General features: G+C 38.7%; 1 protein-coding gene across 1 annotated transcript; it reads left to right on the forward strand.

Annotated features, from left to right (window-relative positions):
- The first annotated feature begins 13,562 nt into the window (after positions 1-13,562).
- Positions 13,563-18,296, forward strand: LOC149384411 (mitogen-activated protein kinase 9-like). Its single transcript, XM_089628085.1, has 11 exons — positions 13,563-14,034; positions 14,460-14,868; positions 14,958-15,085; positions 15,246-15,305; positions 15,612-15,761; positions 15,905-16,060; positions 16,174-16,311; positions 16,399-16,472; positions 16,753-16,863; positions 17,082-17,331; positions 17,725-18,296. Exons 1-11 carry the CDS (start codon positions 13,759-13,761, stop codon positions 17,761-17,763), a joined length of 1,791 nt encoding a protein of 596 aa, XP_089484211.1. The 5' UTR covers positions 13,563-13,758; the 3' UTR covers positions 17,764-18,296.
- Positions 18,297-18,344: the final 48 nt, after the last annotated feature.

Consider the following 18,344-nt stretch of genomic DNA (forward strand, 5'->3'; position numbering starts at 1 on the left):
AAATAAGAATGTATCTCTTTTAAGTTCTTCGTAAATCATTTTGAACTTATCAGAATTCTTCGTGACATTCAACATGACTTATATCAAACGGGATTCCACCATCATTTATGGCATCTTCATTATACCAAGGTTCTTACTTCATTATAAGTTATAGATTACGATTTTCATCCCTCGCGAATCTGATTCTATAAAATAATTTTGAAGACTTCATTGTTGCAATTGTCGGCATGATTCATATCAAGACTTGTAGGCTTTATATATATATTTTAAAAATAACAGCTAGTTCGGGAAACAAATCAAATTTTAATGTAGCAATCAGAGCAAAATCGTTAAAGCCTTCGCCACATCAGAGTCAATAGGTTGAGCAAAAGAAGCAATGTAAGCTTGTAAGGCTAAGCTCAAAACACCTCCAATACCACACTTCTTACCAATGATATCAATGGTCAATCCAAACTAACAAAAAGCCAATGTGTTTGTTGTGTATCACTAGTTACTAACCAAAACCATTCAAAGTACCCAAACGACCAATTAATAAAATCGGTGGGAGTTCCTACCGTATTATAATGGATCATATTGTTCTGGCAGTTTACACACTCAACAAAGAGTTCAAAATGATTCAATCACGAAAATTACTAGGGAAAATAACACATTTATACTCTGTGTTTTAGTGAAATATCGAGTTTAACCCTCGGTTTTTAAAAATGTCGAGTTCATACCATCTGTTTAACTAAAATGACAAAATTATACCCTCTGTTTAACTAAAATGACGAAATTATACCCTGAAATGAATAACAACGTCACAAATCTCTCTTTCATTGATATTAACTCTTATATAAGAAAAACCAAATCAAATCTAAATCAGTGCCCTAACTTCCAAATTCTCAATTTTGAAATAAAAATAGCCTTAAATTGAAATTAAATAATAAAACTCATACCTCATAAGAAATGACTCCATTCCGTGTTCGAATTGTAACTCTAAATTCTAGATTATCTGTTCGAATATGCGATTTTGATGACTATCAACTATCGATGTTTACCCTTTTGCCTCTTTCTGTGTTCTTCACGATTAAAAGATTGTTGTTTATTTTTTAGTTTTTAAATAAATTATATATATGGCGCGAATGAATAAAGATAATTGGTGTTTATATATAAATATTATAGTCAACGTCAATGAAAAGTCAATAAAAATAATATTCGTGACACTGTTGTCTATTTCATGGTATAATTTCGTCATTTTGGTTAAACATAAGGTATAATTTCGCCATTTTAGTTAAACAGAGGATATGAACTCGACATTTTTGAAAACCGAGGGTTAAACTCGACATTTCACTAAAACACAGAGTATAAATGTGTTATTTTCCCAAATTACTATTAATTTCACTGCTAATTTAAGGTATAAATTTATGAAAATGACTCGAAGATTCTCGTCTTTTTTCAAAGATACTTCTTATAATATTTTGCTCACTTAAAATGATTATTTTAAGGATTATTTCTTCAATTTTTCTTTTGTACTTTTTTTTTATATACCTTGAATCTTTTGAAAACCAAGTTGGAAGAGAGGTTTTTTTTTTTATAAACTTTCTTTTATTATTCAATATATTTTTTGACGAGAAAAGGCCAGGAAAGTTGTTGATGAGATGAGGATAAAGCCATAAATACAATTAGACTTGTACTTTTCCTTTTTGTCCCATTACGAATACTGTCCTAATTGGCAGCCATCGCACGCACCGCCTAGGCCTCTTTTTAATATTCACTAGTTTCGACCACGCGCCGCCCGCGCGCGTATTGATTGGTCAACCCTAAAAATTTGTCATTATTTTATGGGTAATTTAATAAAATAGCCAACTCAAACGTTGAGAATTGCTAAATAGCCAAAGTTTGGTAAATATTAGGTAAATAACCAATTTGATATATTTACAATCGTAAATATTAAGTAAATAATTATTGTCATATTAAGCAACGTCATCATTTATGGCTATTTAACTAATATTTACCAAACATTGACTATTTAGCAATATCAAACGTTTAAGTTGGTTATTTTTCTAATTTTTTGTTATTTTATATCCAATGATATAAAAAATAACAATTGTGAGAGCCTCGTCCACAGTTCACATCACCGTAAATAAGTAAATCTTTTTTTTTTCCATAGAAAAAAGTAAATCTTTTTTCTTAAAGATAAGAGTCCATCCTTGATAACAGAAGCTAACGAAAATTACTGTTATCGTTAATGTGTCTTCCGATCCTTAACGAAACTGGTATTTATAATAAGCACAGTACCATAATAATGTGTTTAATAGAAATGATAATTCCGTTAAAGTTAATGAAAAGTTTTCTTCCACTAACTTCCGATTTCAATAATAAAACTAGATGACAAATAAAAACAAATGCTCTAATGGAAGTTATTGGAAGTCGGAACTTACAACACTTTTTTTCCACTTCCGACACGCGGTCAGAAGTGTGTCTTTCGATATCGTTGTTAACGGCAACGGAACTTTCGTTAGGCAATATCAAGTCGTCGGAAATGTTGGCTGTAGAGCAATTCCAAAGGTTTTAGTTGACTAATTAACTAATTAATATATATATATATTCATAAAAAACCATAAAAATTATTAATATTATTAAAATAGGAAATACTATCTTTTATTTCATCATAGAACTATCGAAAGTGAATGGAAAGAAAAGTAATTACTTCTTACTTACAAAAAATTAAAGTGATTTGTGATGATTTGCGATTAATTTGATGCATTTGACATCCATTTAAAATCATTATAAGTTACCAAAAAAAAATTAACATTTAGGTAAAAATTGATTCGGTCTCAATCAATAGAGGACTTTCGATTTAGGAAAAGATATATTTATTTTATTTTTCATTTTTTGTTTATGTTTCAATAATTCAGACTTATTAGATCTGGTTTTTGTACCGTTTGAATATCTCTTCAGATCTGAATATCAGATCCAATGTATGATTTTCTTTGTGCGTGGATTTCAGTCGGACAAGAATCATAAAAAATCTACAACAAGCGAAAACTAGCGTTTCCGCTCGTGATTCATATAGTAATCTTATAATGACTGATTTTTTGCTTAGACGGGTAACTTACATGTTGTTTTGTTGTATTTATGATTGTATGTGATTCACATTTTTTTTTCACGTAAAAGTTTTTTAATTTCTTTTGCGCTATTATTGTAATCTAAGTTTTTGGTTTTTTATCAAAACATTCTTTTGAGTAGCCCCTTCATAATAATAATAAGAAACATAAAATTAGGAAAATAACCAACTTAAACGTTTGACATTGCTAAATAACCAACGTTTTGTAAATCTTAAGTAAATAGTCACTTTAAGACGTAAATCTTATGTAAATAACCAACGTCTGTTATATGAAAGTGACTATTTACATAAGATTTACGTTTGAAAGTGGTTATTTACCTAAAATTTACCAAACGTTGATTATTTAGGAATGTCAAACGTTTAAATTGACTATTTTTCTAATGGATATAATAAAAAAAGTAAAAATTGATTCATTGTGCACATCCATTTCAAATATTTAACAAAATTCGGTATACCAGTTTATATGATTACGGTAATCCTGATAAACTTGAGCATGTGATTTTGAATGTGATTATTAAATTCTTAGACTCGAACAAGCGACACATAATGTAAAAAAATTGATGAAATTGATTTCGGAAATGGATTTTAAAAACATAAAAAAAATAAAAAATAATATGAAGTATATTTTTGTCTATGTAACAAATTGATGAAATTGATTGCAGGAGATTGAGAAAAAAAAAACATAAAATAATTAGTATGAAGTATATTTTTTGTCGGAACTAGAAAGATTATATATATAAGTTTTAAATTTTGAAATTGGTGTGTTCAGTTTATCAATTTATTTTTTTAATCATTTTTTCAACGAATACAATTTTTAGGTTAAAAAAAAATAATAATAATAAAAAAAATGCTCAGTTGACTAGATCCATGGGCGGCTTTTTCTGTCCTGCAATTTTTAATGCCAAAAAGCAAAATCTTAATATGGCTTCGTCTTTTTGAGCTCATTACTTTTCGAATTAATTATTTGCACATTCTAGTGCACTTTTGAATCAATAACATGGCTCACCGCTATCCACCCAATCAAACAAGCGCGTGTTAGAACTTGTATCCAATCAAAGCCTTGCTCTACGTCTGGCGCGTGTTTATCAATGACAGAATGGGACCCACGAGAAATGGCTGTCATGCCTGCTAATTGTGCATTCTGAGGCAGATTTTATTTTTGGCTATATATTCGAGACGGGAAGGTGTCAAATTTTTTTTTTTTGATAGAGAAATTTCACAAAATAAAATAATTAATGATTGTTTATTACAAAAATAATTAAGCATTGGCGTTGCGGTGGTGGCCGTCATTTTTCGAGAAGCCATCCTTGTGATGCTTGTCGGTGAAATGGTACCAACGAATAAGAAAATATTCACAGTATTCCTAAGCCTGATGCCTTTTCTGGGCCAAGTCAATCCTCAAGCCCAGCAGGCCCCACAGCCAACCCTAACACCGATAGGGCTGGGAAGGTCACAGTATTCCCGTCCTTTGGAAGCTCTGGGCGCGATCCCGTCTTCAACGATGGAAGCAATCCTGGGGGAAATCTCCAGAGCAGCGAATCCACGGGAGAAACTGCAAGCGGCTCAACGAAGAAGAAGAGGAAAGTGGTCTCCAAGACTGGAGAGCTCAAAGCCTGTCAAACCTCAGATACCCAAGCAGGGAAAAGGTTCACGACTTTGAAACGAGCCGCTCGAGGTGCTGGGAAGAGGACCGGACGAACCTCGGAGGGGCAGCCTGGAGTTTCGACTGTCACTCACCACCAAAGCCTCCCCCCCTGCCCGGGCATCTTAGAGGAGGAGGAGGCCTATCAGACTTATGATGTCCAAGAATCTGAGGGGAAGTTGGAAGAAGAAGGTTACAATGCAGAGGAAGGAGCGCCTCTGGGATCGGCGGGAGCTGGCGATGAAGGCCAGACCCGCCGGTCGCCATGAATACCCTATGCTGGAACGCTCGGGGACTGGGCAACCCCGACGCGTTCCGAAATCTCCAGAAGATTGTCCGACAAGTATCCCCTGATGTTTTCTTCATTGCTGAAACAAGGTTACAGTCCCACCAGTGTACCAAGTGGAAAGCAATCCTGGGAATGAATGGGTTTTTTGTTGTTAATAGCGAAGGGCGTAGTGGTGGGCTTATTCTCATGTGGTCCCCGTGTCTCGGTGACCGTGAAGTCTTTCTCGAAAGGCCATATTGATACCGTAGTCAACGATCACAGCCGTCAATGGTGTTTCACAGGCTTCTATGGAAACCCAGGACCGGAAAACCGAAGATTTTCGTGGGAGTTACTCAGAAAGCTGGCTAGCTTTTCAGTAGACCAGTCAGAGCCGTGGTTGGTGGGTGGAGACTGGAACGAGATCCTGTATGACGGTGAGAAGGATGGGGGAGCAAGAAGGAGCTGGGCATTAATGAACGACTTTCAAGAAGCCCTCGAGGACGCCAAGCTGGAGGATTTGGGGTTCTACGCGCAACGGTTCACGTGGGCCAATGGCTGGGATCCACCTGGGTTTATCCAGGAACGCCTGGATAGGTTCTGTGCTAACGAGCCTTGGCTCCAAACCTTCCCGGAGTTTCGGGCTTATAATCTGGAGTACTCACTCTCTGATCACCGTCCTATTCTCCTGAAACTCGACGGGACAAGTTCAACGGAGGCTGTCCGACCCAAAAGACGGTTCTTTTTCGAGGAAAAGTGGGTTCACGATGAGGAGTGCCGGGATACCATTACTGAGAACTGGCAACAGCACCGAAATAACTCGACGAATGCTATACAGGAGGATCTCGGCGCTGTTAGCAGGGCTTTGGATACTTGGGGTCGGGACAAATACGGCAACCTGCCGAGACAAATCAAGGAGCTACAAAGAGAAATTGAGACGGCGAGACGCGATGAGTCACACCGAGATAACCTCAGGAGAATCAGGGTCCTTAGTGCCAAGCTCGAGAAGCTTCGTTCGGCGGAGGAGCTTCACTGGAAGCAACGGGCTCGCTGCAACTGGCTAGCCCATGGGGACCGCAACACCAAATTCTTCCATGCGCAAGCTAAACAGCGTCGACGAACGAACCATATACCCTCCATCACTGACGAAACTGGAAGACGGTATACGAAGAATAACGACATCAGTGAGACCTTCCGTGCTCATTACAGGAAGCTCTTCACCAGCTCCGAGCCGCCCGAGGAGGGTATCTCAGATGACATCCCCCGCCTCTCATCTAGAGACCGGCAACGGCTTGAAGAAGACTTTACTAGGGAGGAAATCGAGGCTGCTCTATTTGGAATGCACCCCACCAAGGCTCTGGGGCCGGATGGGCTCTCCGCGATATTTTTTCAAAAATATTGGGACGTCCTTGGGGATAGAATCGTTGAGAGCTGTTCTAACATACTCAACAAAGGAGAAAGTGTAGCCAGGTGGAACGATACGTTACTCACGCTCATTCCAAAGGTCGAGGAGGCATCTCAAATCAAAGACTTCCGCCCCATCTCGTTATGCAACATCACCTACAAGATTATAGCAAAAGCTCTTGCGAACCGGATCAGATCAGCCATGACAACGATCATCGACGAGAACCAGAGCGCTTTCATCGCTGGTCGGCATATAGGACACAATATCATGCTCGGCTTCGAATGTAACCATTGGCTTCGATCGCGATCAAGGGGTAGAATCGGGTACGGGGCACTCAAGCTGGATATGAGCAAGGCATATGATAGAATTGAATGGCCCTTTCTTCGACGAATCATGGAGGTCATGGGTTTTGGGCGTGTCTGTATAGCTCGAGTCATGGACTGTGTCTCGTCAGTTCGGTTCTCGGTCCTTGTTAACGGCCACATCTCCGACCATTTTGCTGCCTCCCGCGGCCTGAGACAAGGTGACCCCCTATCGCCATTCCTGTTCATTATGTGCGCCCAGGCTCTTTCCTCTTTAATCCATGCTCAGGTACGCCAAAGAGCTATCCACGGTATCCAAATAGCCAGGAGAAGCCCCTCGGTCTCGCACTTATTCTTCGCCGATGATAGTCTCCTATTCTTTAGGGCTGAGGTGAATGAATGTCGGACCATCGTCGATTGCATCCGGCGCTATTCAAATGCCTCGGGTCAGGTCGTCAACTTTGACAAGTCGGCGGTGTCGTTCTCCCCCAACACAGATCAACAGATCCTGCAGACACTAGTAGAGACCCTGGGCGTGAAGTCGACAGGGGGCTTGGACCTATATCTCGGCCTCCCCACCTTCTCGCTTAGGTCTAAAAATATCCAATTCGGATATCTCAGGACGAGGGCGCTGAAGAGGATGAGAGGCTGGAATCAGAAGTTTTTCTCGATGGGGGGCCGCGAGACGCTCATTAAATCGGTTATCCAAGCCATACCCACATATACCATGAGCACTTTCAAGATCCCAACTGGGATTTGTGACGAGATTGAGTCAGCGTGTGCCAATTTCTGGTGGGGCAACGAGGGCAACAAACGCAGGTTTCATTGGCAGAGATGGGGAAAGCTGTGCAGGGCAAAACGCGAAGGGGGCGTGGGGTTTCGGAGCCTGAAGGAGTTCAACCAAGCTTTGTTAGCTAAACAGGTTTGGAGACTCGCTAGGGCCCCACAATCCTTTGCTACGAAGGTTATGGCGGGTAAGTACTTCCCTGATGGCTCTATCCTCAAAGGTACTAGTAAGGCTGGTTGTTCCTATGTCTGGAGGAGCCTTCTGTGGGGCATTGAACTAATCAACAAAGGATGGAGGTGGAGAGTCGGCACCGGTGAGGATATCTCGATTTACGACGACAAATGGATTCCCTCCCCGACAAGCTTCAGAGTCCAATCGCCTCGAACGCTCGAGCCCTCCGCCAAAGTCAGCAGCTTGATCACCGCGGCAGGAGAATGGGACATCCAGCTTATTCGTGACTCCTTCCTTCCTTTTGAGGCAGACCGAATTCTCTCCTTGGCGCGGCCCCACGGAAGGAAAAACGACTCTATCATGTGGCATTATGACAAGAAGGGAATGTACTCGGTGAAGAGTGGTTACCACCTGGCCATGGAAACTAACGGCGAGAGACCTGAGGCCAGCTCATCAACTCCAAGTGTTTCTCCCATTTGGAATCGTATCTGGGCGCTCAAACTCCCCCCAAAAATAAAGATTTTCATGTGGCGCGCCTGCAAGGATTTCATTCCTACTCGAGCTAACCTTGCGGGGAGACATATCCCAGTTTCTCCTAACTGCCAGATCTGTGGAGGCCCGTTGGAATCTTCAGCGCATGTGCTTATCTTTTGCCCTCTCGTCGAAGCTGCTTGGGAGGAATCCCCCTATGCCTGGATTAGAGATCTCCACCCACATCGCCATCTGCGAGACATCCTCACTGAGCTCGCCATGTCCCTACCAACCCGTGACATTGCGTTAATTTCCATCTTGCTATGGGAATGTTGGAATCAGCGGAACAAGCTCCTCCACGGTGCAGCGTACGAGAAGCGAGGAATCTTCCACCGAGCGCTGAATCTGCTGGAGGACCACGAGCTGTTCACCCAGGTGCCAGAACAACCGGCAAGACCTCCGGCGCCGTCTCTCTGGAAGCCACCTTCTGCGACCCGGTGGAAACTCAACGTCGATGCGGCTTTTCCGAGGTCAGGAGCGAGTATGGGAATGGGGGGTTGTATTCGCGACGGGACCGGGAAGTTTGTAGCAGCCTTCAGCAGGACATCCGCCAAGGCTACCTCTGTTCTGGGAGCGGAGTTGGCTGCAATCCGGGCTGGAGTTCAGTTCGCCAAAAGCTGGAACTTCTGGCCATGTGAGATTGAATCTGATTCCAAGGCCGCAATCACTCTGCTCCGATCGACTGAACCAGTTGCCAACGAGGATGGGTTCATCATAGAAGATATCTGGTCCATGACCTCTCCGGGCTACGGACTTTTCTCCTTTGTCAAGCGAAATGGGAATAAAATTGCCCATTATTTTGCTCAGTGTAATCTCAATAATTGTTTTCCTGGGACTTGGCTTGAAGAGCCCCCCTATTGTATCACTGATCTCCTTGCAGCCGATTTGGCTTAATAAAACTGATGGGTTTTTTCCTCAAAAAAAAAAAAGAAAATACTTACAACTTTAATGTCAATCATGTGTTTTTTCGTCATGTGCTTTTTTTTTTCTCTTCTTAGTGTCATGGAGCTAATACCGTGAATCCGTCGTAAGTCTATATTCGATCCGTCAACTATATCTACAAATTTTTGAAAATTGTAATACATGTATATAATAACATATAAAATTGTAGGATTGATACGAGGTGAACAAAAATAATTTCCACTACATATATAAAAATAAAAATCATTTTCATATGAACATCTTGTAGAGAAAAGAATTTAAAAGAAAAAAAAAAGAGAAAAAGAAAGAACAGAGAGATAAAGAAGATTGAGAAAGAGAACGTGGAGAATAGAAAGAGAAAATGAAAAAAAAAAAACAAATGGAAAGAAAGAAAAAAAAATGTAAATGAAAAATAAAAGTGTCAAAAACTATATTTTGATAAAAAATAAAAAAATAAAAAATTGAAACCACTATTACTTGGGTCAAATCCCTATACTATAGAAACATATTATTTTTTTATTTTTTATTTTTACCAAAGTCCATATGTATTTTTGAATTGGTAAATACAAGCAACTCAAGTTTCCATACACTTTTTCAATCATTAATACGTCCTAAATTTATCAATATTTTAATCAGTATATACTTTATCTCTAATTAAAATGATCAATATATAATTAAAATGTGTTTATTTTGTTTAATTTTTCCTGAACTCTTGCTCTTCTCGTTTTTTTTTAATTAGTTTAAATTTTGAATGAAAATAACAAAATTCTGTTATTTTTATACTAATTTTATTCAATAGCCTCTTAAAAGTTAAAACTAGTCTTCTAAAACGGTAACTGAAAAATTAGCGAAAGGAAAAGGCTATAGCTGGATTCTTCGTTACTTGACCAACAAACAATCCCATGTGCCATAACTAATACTTCATTCCGCTCTGACAAATACAGGTTGTAATTGTAGAAGTTTGATTTGGGTGATATATGAATTGTTCAAACTTCAAAGTATCCACCGTTTTATGTTCTCTACTAAATCTATTTTTTGCCAAGAAAAAATTTGCTATGAATGACGCAATATGCATTTTGTCCTTCGCGGCGATCTCAACTCACAAATATCAATTACTAGCTTAGCGAAAACATCACTTTCAAAGAGCTGTCAGCATAAAATATACTATAAGTAAGGATACTATTTTCATAATTTATTTTGTTATTTTTTCTAAAAATAACACGCAACTATGTAGACCAAATGTATAAGCCCTTGATTTATTCTGCTTCCCTAATACAATTTTTTTAATATACTGCATAGGAGCACCCCTAAATTAAGACATTATCTTAGCTGTTCCACATTACTTATGATTTGTATAGACGTATTTTATTGCATGATTACCTAAACTTTTAAGTAGAACGGACTCTCGTTATTCATCGATGGTATTGACTATGTTTGTATAGCTTTATTTTTTAAAAAAGTGCGTTTAGATTACGCTTGTTAAAAAAACTGTTTTTTCAAAAATTAAGAAAATCTAGCTTTTCAATTTTCTTTTATATTTTTACAAAAACAGTTTTCAATTTTCGCTGAAAAACATTTTGTATGCCAAACACTTTAAAACGGTTGAGCTTTTAGAAAAAAAACTAAAAGCAAACTTAATAAGCTAAGCCAAACACAATTATTAAATGATATTCAAATCAATTGATTCCAAATATAAGAAATCCAATCTCAGTTATTGGGAATACAGCCCACCATCAATGAATAATCACAATTGATTATACACGAGATTTGTGATTTTGTGATGAATGATGAAAATATTATTTCATGTTTTATTAACCTACACATTGAACATACATGTCTTTGGAAGTATGAGAGAGAGAGAGAGAGAGAGAGAGAGAGAGAGAGAGAGAGAGAGAGAGAGAGAGAGAGAGAGAGAGAGAGAGAGAGAGAGAGAGAGAGAGAGAGAGAGAGAACCAAGTTGCTAGGAGGGTGCCGGGATAAGGCTAGGACATGCACAACATTTTGTATGCCAATGTAGAATCAAGATGGACAGGGTCTGTGAGTCTGTTGCTGGCACGTGGGTCAAAACCTGAGCAGGACCGGCCCAAGCTATTATGTGGCCTTAGGTAAAAAATTCCTTAAAATTTGAGGGTTTTTTTTTCACCAAAAATGGGGCTTTAGGCCATTGCCTAAGTGACTTAAGTCTCGGGCCAGCCCTGAGCCCGATATAGTGAGGTCAGTATGAGGTCACGAGGTAGGGTTAATTATAACCCACGACACGAGTGGAGATTAGTGCATGTGACTGGGTGTTGGGACCGCACACGAGCCAAGTCTAGATTGTACTTATCTAAGATGCCGAGAAAGGCATGCCCGATCACAATGCACACAAAGATTGACTATAACTCGATTGGTCTTGCGGTAGTCTTCGATCATTCTAATGATTTTTTATAGTGAGAAAAATATACTCCGAAATTACATATTTGTTGGTCGAGGAAATTTAGTGCATGCTAAATGAAGGCTTTTCAAAGTTGTAGTGCTTTAATTGGACACACATGAAGCTTCATAGCACAAAGTTTCATTTAGTGGTGAGGTCTCTTTTCATCGGGTTATTTGTTTGTAAAAAGTGTTTGTATATATATATATATATATGTGTGTGTGTGTGTATAATGCTAACAATGTCAAACATTCACTTTATTATGTTTGAAATTCAACTTAAAGTCTAAAGTTTAACCATGAAGACGCATAACTTCAGGGCATATAAAGTTTAGAGTTTGAGTTTAACTCATTAAGTTTAAGGTGAACATGATTGACATTGTTAGCATTATATATCAATAATTAGAATAATTAAAAATCCTAAGCTTTTTAATAATGAGGTTACGAGGTTTACGGTATGTTATGAAGTTGTTTCCCATGTATAAAAAATATAACTTTCAAACCCAAAATAAAGAAAAAGGGACTCGATGGGCAAGAATGGGAATTTGGGAAATCAGGGTGTTGTCAGAGACAGGACGTGGTGAGACGCCGGGCGTGATCAAAGGCCGAACATGGTCAGAGGAGATGTTGGGCGTGGTCAAAGGCCAAATATAGTAAGAGGCCGACAATGAACATAGGTCGGACATGGGCAGATGTCGGACGTTGTCAGAGGTCGGACGTGGTCAGCGGTCAAACATGGTCAAGACATCGCGTGTGGTCAGATGCCGAGCATGGTCAGATGACGGTCATGGTTAGAGGCTGAAATGGTAAGAGGTCAGACATGGTCAAACGTCGGGCGTGGTCAAAGACCAAACATGGTCAGATGGAGGCGTGGTCAGAGGCCGGACATGGTTAGACGCAGGGCGTAGACAGACGTCGGGCGTGGTCAGAAGTTGGACGTTCATAAAAATGGATCAATTGAGGTCCTGACAAATGATAAAACTACCCCGATCGACCCTCAAGATCTCATTATAAATACCTCATTCACACAAGAGTAAGGTAAGTTTATTTCAACTTAACATAACTCTATCTCTCTCAAGGAATAGAGAAACGCCCCACACCTCACATAACAATAAGATTTATGTTGAGCATAAGAGAGTGCGCCGGAAAAAGCCCTCCATACTCTTCTAGCTCACTTCTCTCTCTTTTCTCGGACAACGAGTAATTGAAAATCTATTTCCGATGAGACAAAAACGGCGATCGAAAGATTTCATTATTGTTTGACCATCGTGTAATCATAGAGTACGGTCTTAAATCGAATCGCAACCGATTCTAAATGTTTGATCTATTTTTCAAGGTGATATCACCTTTTCACTTCCACAAATATATTTGAAGAACGAAAAAAAAAACTATGTAGTCTAATTATACAAACTTTGACAATTGGCTAATTAAGTTTGTCCCAATTAAACGCGGACAAGTGAAATTGGAACAAAAATAGACTTTCTGCTTATATGTCTCTGATAACATTTATTGGGTGGAACTTTATTATGTCACCAATATCTTTTAGTTTGTTTTACACTCCTTTATCATACAAATCGACGATCTAGCCGTGATTTAGGATTTCGTTTTTTATTTATTTATTAGTATGTGTGTGTGAACTGTGAATTATGTATATAAATAACCTTTTGGAGCGTGACTGAGCCGAAAATGACCTAACACGATAGGGCCACGTAACCAACCTAGAATATCCTAAACCATTTGTTTATTACATTGTAATCACTATTATTACTATCGTTATAATGATATTTTTTTCCCCCTAAATAAAACTCACTCCTTGGTTTCACATCAATTATTGAAATTTGGAACCCAAATAAATCTCTCTCTCTCTCTCTCTCTCTCTCATCAGATCAGACAAACAGCGATACGAGCCTATTTTTTTTTTTTTTTTTTTGAGGAAACGTGGTCGGAACCACGGGATATCATAAAAGCCCTCACGTATGGCGGAGGAATACCGTGGTTACAACGATAAGAGATACGAGCCTATTAGTTTTCCAACAAAACAGACACAATAGTTTATTATTTAATTATAAATTAAAATTAATAAAAGTTCGTGTATGTACGTGTGTCAAAGCCAGCGAAGAAGTAGAGAGAGAGAGAGCCGAGAAATGCTGTGATCGAGTGGTGGATTGAGAAGAACGAAGAACGAATCGAAAGCCTAACAAAACGATTGTTCGTATATGGGTGGTGGTACTGGAACTACTTTGGTGGACGGTGTTCGTCGCTTGTTTCAACGCCTCTCTACTTCATCTTCTTCTGCCGTATCCTCTGATTCCTTCGCTGTTTCCGCTTCTTCGAGCTACGACAATGGCGTGATTGACTCCAAGCCCGCGAAACAAGCCCGCTCCGACCTCGTGGTTGAAGATCTAGGCGTCGACGAATTCGGCTTGAAGCTTATCAGAGTCCCTATTCGGACTCGTCCCAAGACTGCCCCGACTATGCATTCCCACAAGAAGGTTGTTCTTGAGATCTCTCTTCTCTTCTTTGATCCGGTTTTTTTGTTCTTTTCTTCTCTATCTCGAGTTAAAAAGGTTTAAACCTTCTATTCATTTTACCTTTCGTTTTTGTATTTGATTTTGATCTGAACGAAAAGGACGGTTTGTTATTTCGCGAAATGTTGTTAAGCATTTAAGAAGAAAATGGATTGATTGGACTAAAAGAAAAGTAGTCTTTGTAGTGAACCCTGATTTGATCGCTCTGATGTTGTTTGATTTGATTTTTATTAGAACATTGATTAGGCTAAAGAATTTGATTTCCATGATTGAGAAATGCGTGTTTTTTCTTTTTCCAGCGCAATAATTAACCAAAAGAAAAAAAAAAGAGGGCTTGTTTGTTGTGATTGTATATTATCTTATACGCTTCTTCTTTTTCCATGGGACAGAGCGGGATCGAAACCGAGTTCTTCACCGAATATGGAGAAGGAAATCGGTACGAAATCCAAGAAGTGGTGGGAAAAGGGAGTTACGGCGTGGTGGGGTCCGCGATCGACACACACACCGGTGAGAAAGTCGCGATCAAGAAAATCAACGACGTGTTCGAGCACGTTTCGGACGCCACGCGGATTCTTCGGGAAATCAAGCTCTTGAGGCTGCTCCGACACCCCGACGTGGTCGAGATTAAGCACATAATGCTCCCACCTTCTCGCCGCGAGTTCAGGGACATTTACGTCGTTTTCGAGCTCATGGAATCTGATTTACACCAGGTCATCAAGGCGAATGACGATCTTACCCCCGAGCATCACCAGTTCTTCTTGTACCAGCTTCTCCGCGGCCTAAAATATATTCACGCGGGTTCGTTCTCGTTTCAGTTTCGTAGCTTCTTTTTTTTTTTTCTTCGATGAAGATGTATGGATCTAATTATGTATAATATTTTTGTGCAGCCAATGTGTTTCATCGAGACTTGAAGCCGAAAAACATTCTTGCAAACGCTGACTGTAAGCTCAAGATATGTGATTTTGGGCTCGCTCGGGTCGCTTTCAATGATGCCCCTTCGGCTATTTTTTGGACTGTGAGTTACAACTTTCAACTGGCCTGAAATTCCTAAAATTTTCTCTTACCTCCCTTTTTTTTATGGTGAAAGTTAAAAAGGATTTTATGGACTATCATCTTATTTACGTTTCAAAAAGGCCTTTAAGCCACAATACCCTTAATAATTTATTTTCTTGAAGGATTATGTTGCAACTCGATGGTACCGTGCTCCTGAGCTATGCGGGTCATTTTTCTCAAAGGTGAGTAGGTCTTTATATCTGTGCATTTAGCTGCAATGGGCTTCTGGAATAATCTGTAATCATGAAGCACCAAATATATTCTTTTGGTCTTGTCTTATGATTTAATTTTTTTTTTTTTTTAAATTTTTATGAAGGGTTAAGTCATTCAGGAATTAGTAGTAGTTTCTTTAACTTCTTGACACGTGTACTGTCGAGATTTTTATTTTTATTTTCTAATTTTTAATTCTAATGAACTCTAGGTCAGGCTAAATAGTTCATGGCTAAAGTTATTTGGTTGTAATTTTTTTTTTGTTGGTAAATCTTCAGTACACTCCTGCAATAGACGTTTGGAGCATTGGATGTATATTTGCTGAAATGATCACAGGAAAGCCTCTGTTTCCCGGGAAAAATGTGGTACACCAGTTAGATCTCATGACTGATTTGCTTGGCACTCCTTCTACTGAGTCCATTACGCGGGTGGGTTATTAGCTGTTTCCTCTTCTTTCGTTCGGACTTGATTGAGCATATATGTTTTTCAAATGTAAATGGACCTCTATGTTCTCTTTCTTTGCAATCACGGTTTTTTTTTTTCTTGATTTATTTACTTTTGATCTGGGCAGATTCGGAATGAAAAAGCACGGCGGTACCTCAGCAACATGAGGAAGAAACCACCTGTTCCTTTCTCACACAAGTTCCAAAATGTGGATCCTTTAGCCCTTCGCTTGCTTGAGCGCTTGCTCGCATTTGACCCCAAAGATCGTCCATCCGCTGAAGAGGTACGGGGAATCCGACATTTACAATGTGGCGAAAAGTAAAAAATTCTCCCTAATGATTGTCACGACACCGTTTGTATCTCAATTTTTGTTTTCTTTTCCTTTTTTGCTTATAGGCTCTAGTTGACCCGTACTTCAATGGTTTGGCGAATTCCGACCGTGAACCGTCTTCTCAGCCCATTTCAAAACTTGAATTTGAATTTGAACGGAGGAAGTTGGCTAAAGATGATGTCAGAGAATTGATCTACCGAGAGGTACAACCTTGCAGTTTTTAAGTTTTTTTTCTTAATTTTTAATTTTATTTTTTATGTTACAATGTGAAACTGTTTGTTTAAAAACAGATTTTAGAGTACCATCCCCAAATGCTGCAAGAGTATCTTCGAGGTGGAGAACAAACTAGCTTTATGTATCCAAGGTAAACAATCATGTACAACCTTTGAAATTGTTTGTTTGGAGAGCATTTTGCCAGTTGACAATTTTTTTTTAAAGAAACACGAACTCTGTTTACAAAATACAAACACCCTAATCAGATGGTTCCTTTATCGTTTTTAAGCTAATACTCTCTTATTCTAGTTTAGTTATTCCCAAGTTTCTTGTAGCTTAGCTTCATACTAGCAAAACAAATAAGGCCATGTTTTACAGTTTTATTTCTCAGTGATAATACTAACTGGTTAATCTCTCTCTCTCTCTCTCAGTGGCGTTGATCGATTCAAGAGACAGTTTGCGCATCTTGAGGAACATTATGGCAAAGGCGGCAAAGGTGAAAAAAGTAGTCCACTTCAAAGACAGCATGCTTCGCTTCCGAGGTATTATATACACACACACACACACACACACACACACACACACACACACACATAAATTCGTTATAAATCTAATTCTTTGTGATGTAAAATCGTGCCTGAAGCCACAAATGTTTCATCGGGACAATTTTTAGTGAATATAGCCTGAACTGCGACACTCCTACGATGATACAGATTTGAACTTTTGTATCCTTTTTTTTGTTCCCTTTGGTTTTATTCAGGGAGCGAGTTTGTGCACCCAAGGTAAACTCACAAGAGGAACAAATTGATGCGGAAAGAAGAACCGCAGCCTCTATGGCTGCAAGCTTAGAGAGTCCAGGGTCGAATGAGGCAGAGCAGCCGGTGGAGAACAAGAATGCCGATTCAGAAAATGGAATCGACAAGCAAAGTTCTCCTGGTCGAACCCTCTTGAAGAGTGCTAGCATTAGTGGTTCCAAGTGTATAGGCGTTCAACCGAGTACAGATTCCGAGGTAACAAATTTCTCATACATTTATCTTGAAACCTTTTTTTTTTAAGGTTAACTGCTTGTCATTATATGTTAAAACAATGGTGTAATCATATTCCTATATTCACTCCACAAACATTTAATTTTTTTTTTCTGTACTTCGACAGGCTCTTTTAATAGAATGTAATATTATAGATTGATGGTATTAAATTATTATAGGGGATATCTCTGTGGACTCCGAGTCAGTAAAGTTTATTGGATTTTTTTCTTCCTCCATGATTTATTATTTCGATGAAGATCTTCCTTAATTGGAAAACATGGGCTTTAAACTTCTCGCATGAATTTATCATTGTGGTTCAACTCTTAATAGATTAATGGGAAAGGGGACAGTACTGATGTGACGTGTTGTTTTCTTCAGGATGAGGCCGTTGAAGGCAATGCTGATTCCAAGCCATGATCGTAGTAACAAGTCCGAGAAACAGTTTTTTCCTCTGCCATTTTCGCTTCATTTATGCTCTCGATGGAGCGGGGCTTTGGCGAGAACAACCCATGCCCAAGGTTTTTATTTGAATTTTTTTTTTCCCAGATATAGAGACTAAGCTAACCGTATTTCTGCAACCAAATATTGCTTTCAGTTGTGCCACTACAATAGCTAAAAAAAGAGGGATTATTTCTGCCATAAAGTTTATTATTTCAATTATATTTCATTACTACAATGTTTTGTGTTCGTATATAGAGCAATGCACATTAGAAAGAAAAGAAGTTTTGGCTTGTAAGGGAAAGGAAAAAAAAAGAAAAAGAAGAAGCAGAAAAAACTGTCACGTCTTCGAAGTTTGAACTGAACACCGAGAACTGATTCAGTTTGGTTTGCTATTTGTTATATAGTAAATGGACAACAAACCTTTTTTTTTTATTATTGAGAATTTTCAGTGTTATGATCAAACCATTTGTCTAGTAAAATTAAAATGGCTGTGTTTGCTTATTTTATAATCTGAGCTTTTGCATCTTCAGCTTTTTTCTAACATTGAGCAAAATACA

Source organism: Urtica dioica, chromosome 10 (assembly GCF_054948205.1).
Source record: "Urtica dioica subsp. dioica isolate 48M chromosome 10, U.dioica_male_clone48M_v1_H2, whole genome shotgun sequence".
NCBI classification, from domain to species: Eukaryota; Viridiplantae; Streptophyta; class Magnoliopsida; order Rosales; family Urticaceae; genus Urtica; species Urtica dioica.